Here is a 4,126-nt window from a genome sequence, read left to right on the forward strand (position 1 = left end):
GGGTTGCGGCTGCTGCCGCCAGGCCTGCAAGCGGGGTTTTTACAATTTCTAGTGTGTGTGTGTGTGTGTGGGGAGGGGTGTGTGTGCGGACATTCAGTGACACTCATGCCAATGGTCATTTGAGAGCCAGTGCTGCAGAGCTGAGTAGCTGCACACCCCCACCCCCTCTGTTCCCGTGGAGACCCCGTCTGTGTGGGTGGGCTCTCGCTTTCTGCTGGAGCGCGGCTTTCCCAGAGCTTTGCAGAAACACAACTTGGATCAGCGACTGCAACATGCAGTGCTCGGTTCGCTGTCCCTCTGAGGGCTGGTGCCTGTTCCGCCCCGCCTGCCCGGGCCACCAAAAAGGGACCCGGGAGCTCCCTGACCGGGCTCTCGAAGCGCAGGGCAGCAAAGATGAGTCACCCACCGCACTAGATTTAAAAGCATTTAATGACATAGCATATATTTAACAGGTGGGGCAAAAGTCGAGGTACGGGTCATAGGACGGAGCACCAGGTCTGAGCGCACCTCCCTGCTCAGGCCCAGTCTCTGGAGATTCATTCCTATCGATGCCTTTTCGATTGTGCAGTGAGATGAGAATCTCGCTGTTACAACAGTTACAGTAACAGAGGAATGCACGCTATGTATCAAATAAGCGAGGCAATGAAGCAAATTATAACAGTGTGGCAACGCACGAGCAAGGAACCATGAGAGCAACGCGACTTTGTCCAGTAAATGCTTCAGTTCCCCGTGTTCACTTACCGATGATTTAAAGGGTTTATTATACATCTAGTTTTATTATACTTTGTACTAGAATCATCTCAAACATACAATATAATGTATTTCAGCAAAAAAAAGAGAGAAATTGAAATTACAGATTATTTAAAACCGTGCCAGTTTCCACTCCTCCTCGTACACTGACAGCGTAACTGAGGCTGCAGCGGCGGCAGAAAGGCCGTGGGCCATGTGTTAGTAAGTGATGCCGGAAGCCACGGTTTGGTCTGTGTAGAGTTAACAGGGCACTGTGCTGGCCGGCGGCGGCGGGGGCGGCTGCAGCAAGGTCAGCCAGCACGGTCTGTTTAACGTGGGTCAGGCCCACCACAGGCACCCCTCAGTCAGGGTTACGGAAACCACCGGAGGCAGTGGCAGAGAGGGGACCAGGCAACCGGCACATTGTTCCATCTGTGAGCGCGGGTGGGGAAGAGTGTGGAGCACCGCTGCCTTGTGAACCAGCAGCACTAGAGGCGGGTTATTTCCAACACAGCCTCACAAAATTGAGGAACAGTTTACATGTTCAGATCTAACCTATATAATTTCATTAAAAAAAAATCTGGTCTCCCCTCTGCACCTCAGACTCTTGTAACTTGGAGATAAAGTGGTTAGGTGTGTGTCCCCCCCTAGCCCCCCAGAAATGCTCCATAAATTAAAATTCAAAAAAAAAAGTGGGGGCATGGAATCAACCACACAGAGGAACGTTAGGCACAGAGAGAGAGGGGGAGAGAGAGGGCTGTGTCGGCTCTGGGCTCGCATGCTGGAATCTCACTGAAAAGGTCAAAGGGCGGAGGTGGAAGAAGAGGAGGTCACTTCTTTTTGCCGAAAAGGCTGAACCGCTTCTCTTTGTCCTTTTCTTTGTCCTTCTCCCGCTTGCCGGGGCTGGACTCGCTGGTGGTGACCACACTGGTGGGCAAGGTCTGGGCCCGGCTGGACGCTGGCGTGCTCTGGGTGCTGGCGGACACCTCCTGCTTGTCGGGGGACATGGCAGACGAGATGGCCTGGATCCACATGTTCATTTCCTCCTGGACCAGAGAGGGGCTCGTGAGGGAGGCTCGCCCCGCGGTACAGGGCCCCCGGGACCTGGGTGCCGGGTCCCACTCTGCATGGTACCCATCTGAGATCGGGCACGTGAGTGCGACTGAGGAGACCAGGTCTAAGAGTCCCTCCCACACCCCCACGCGGAGGCTGTGTCCTCGAGGGCACTTACGTCGTCTTTGGCTTGGAAGAGGTACTCATTGCCGTCATTCAGTCTGTGATTTGACGGGAGAAAGAAAGATCACGACTTAATGTCAAAACAAGACAAATGCCACAAAACCGCACCAGCCTGGGCACCGCGCCAGAGCTGCACGCACGTCCGGGCCGGCGGCGCAGCGTCCTGCTTGGTGCCAACAGTCAGGCAGCAGAGAGTTCAACACAGTCCGTGCCCGTCACAGCCTGGCGTCCCCAACCCAGGAGACACCCTGAGCTGTGGCCAGCGCTGTGGCGGGGCATGACGCTGGTCACTGCTGCCCAGGCTGTTGGCGTGAGCGCCGACACCCAGCGGGTTGGGCGGACCTGCTCCGCGTCAGCGCGGCCTCACGGTGCCTCACCTGAGCTTGAAGACGTGCTTCTTCTTCTTGTAATCCACGGCCACTTCACAGGTGGCTTCTTTCAAACTCACGGGGACCTCGCTGTGGTAGGGGATGCCGGAGGCCGCCGTCTTGGTGTCTTTGTAGAAGCCCATCTCCTGGTTGTTGATGATGCAATAGACATTATGCCAGGACCTGGGGGGAGACGTGGCCGTCAGGGCTCCACACCAGACCCCCCGAAGGGCCAGGGCCTGGTTGTGGGAGCGTCTTCCTTGGGCCACACAGCAGGGGGAGTCATAGCCGTATCAAGCAGGAAACCCCTCAACACGGGGACCTCTGCTCCCCGCCCCACCCGCACCCCCTGCCCGCACCTGCTCGAGGCCTTCTTGTTGTGGGCCTCCCACTCGTGTTTCCTGTTCAGGAAGCCCTCCATCTGGGCCGAGGGCGCCTCCTGGGTCCTGGCGGGCAGAGTGGCCGCGCTCTGGGCGGGGAGGCCGGCCTTGGCTTTGCGGTTGGAGGTGGGGGAGGGGAGGGGGCTGGATTCCTTGGAGCTCGACCTCTGCTCCGCAGCACCGTTGACCATGTCGTGGGGGCCGGCTGATTCCGCCATCTAGAGACAGCGGACAGGCCGGTCAGTGCGCCCCACACGCCCGCCAGCGGCCACCCCCACGCCGAGCGACTCGCACACGTGGCTGGTCTAAGTGCAGGGCAGTAACACCATTGCGCCCCCGCAAAGCCAGCTGGGCACGGGGACATTAGAGGGTGGGGTGGATTAATGCCCGCCCGCTGGCGGGAGATGAGAAAAGCGGAATGCCAGTGTGAGTCCGACTGCGCTCTGCACCCTGACCAGACCCACGTCCTAACTCGGCCCAGGTCGTCTCCTCTCACGGTGACGTTAAACCAAGGACCACGGTGACAGTCACACGCACTCGACCGGGAAGGAAGGGACGTCACACAGCAGCTGCCTCTTGGACCAAGGATGCCACCAGAGGGGCAAGGCGGGCGGGGAGTTGAAGCGAAAGGGCATTTGCACGCGATCAGAGCTGCACACAGAGCCACCCCCAGGAGACGAGACCAGGCCTTTGGTTTCTGAAACATCTCTGTGCTGCAGCCCCACCCCCGCCCCCAAACACCTCATCACAAACACATGCAGAAAAATTAGGCCGACAGTCATGCACGTCACATCTACCACCCCAGTTAGGCATTGGAGACCAGGAGCTGGAAGGATAGGAGGCAAGTCAAACGTCAGTTGGACCACATCTGCCCAAAGTCGGATCGTGAGTGGGCTGTGGTTTGCGTTAAGGAGCTGGAAAAGCCAATCAGTCACTCAACACCACACGGCTATTTACCCCCGACACAGACAGAACCAGGGCCTTCCCATGACGTGCGTGGCTGCTCCCGGTACTGTGCCGCACGGCGGTGAGAGGCCCGAGACACCAGGCTTCCAGGGGCCGCAGACGTCTTCGGGAGCTGTTCCTTCCCAAGCTCACTTAAAGGGCAACCCCTCCGCTTTCCAGCTTGGGGAACGCAGCAGCGTGTCCACTGCCTGTGTGCCACTGACTGCGTGGCCGCCCCGGCGGGGCCGCCCGGGCCATGGGTTAGCACATTACTAGAGCTGGGGTGAGGCTGGCACTTTAGTGGGTTACAGACAACCTGCACCCCTCTTACACGGACAGACACGGGGTGCCAGTGGCCCCTTTGTTAGACACCTCGCCCCACCAACGCAGCCCAGAACCGACATGACACCAAATTAGCAGTAACAGCCTCAACGGGGCGGGGGGCGGGGTGGATACTCCCACCTGGGG

General features: G+C 58.6%; 1 protein-coding gene across 1 annotated transcript in view; it reads right to left on the minus strand.

The window, feature by feature from the left end:
- Window positions 1-411: 411 nt before the first annotated feature.
- Window positions 412-4,126, minus strand: part of SPTBN1 (spectrin beta, non-erythrocytic 1) — a 127,758-nt gene continuing 124,043 nt past the window's right edge. The window contains exons 32-35 of the mRNA XM_030886672.2: window positions 2,693-2,931; window positions 2,343-2,516; window positions 1,961-2,003; window positions 412-1,775 (exon numbers count right to left, since the gene is read on the minus strand). Coding sequence (XP_030742532.1) covers window positions 1,560-1,775; window positions 1,961-2,003; window positions 2,343-2,516; window positions 2,693-2,931 — 672 coding nt within the window. The 3' untranslated portion in view covers window positions 412-1,559. The remainder of the gene's footprint in view (window positions 1,776-1,960; window positions 2,004-2,342; window positions 2,517-2,692; window positions 2,932-4,126) is intronic.

Source organism: Echinops telfairi, unplaced genomic scaffold (assembly GCF_000313985.2).
Source record: "Echinops telfairi isolate 266 unplaced genomic scaffold, ASM31398v2 ScPeMD7_2573;HRSCAF=3158, whole genome shotgun sequence".
Taxonomy (NCBI): Eukaryota; Metazoa; Chordata; class Mammalia; order Afrosoricida; family Tenrecidae; genus Echinops; species Echinops telfairi.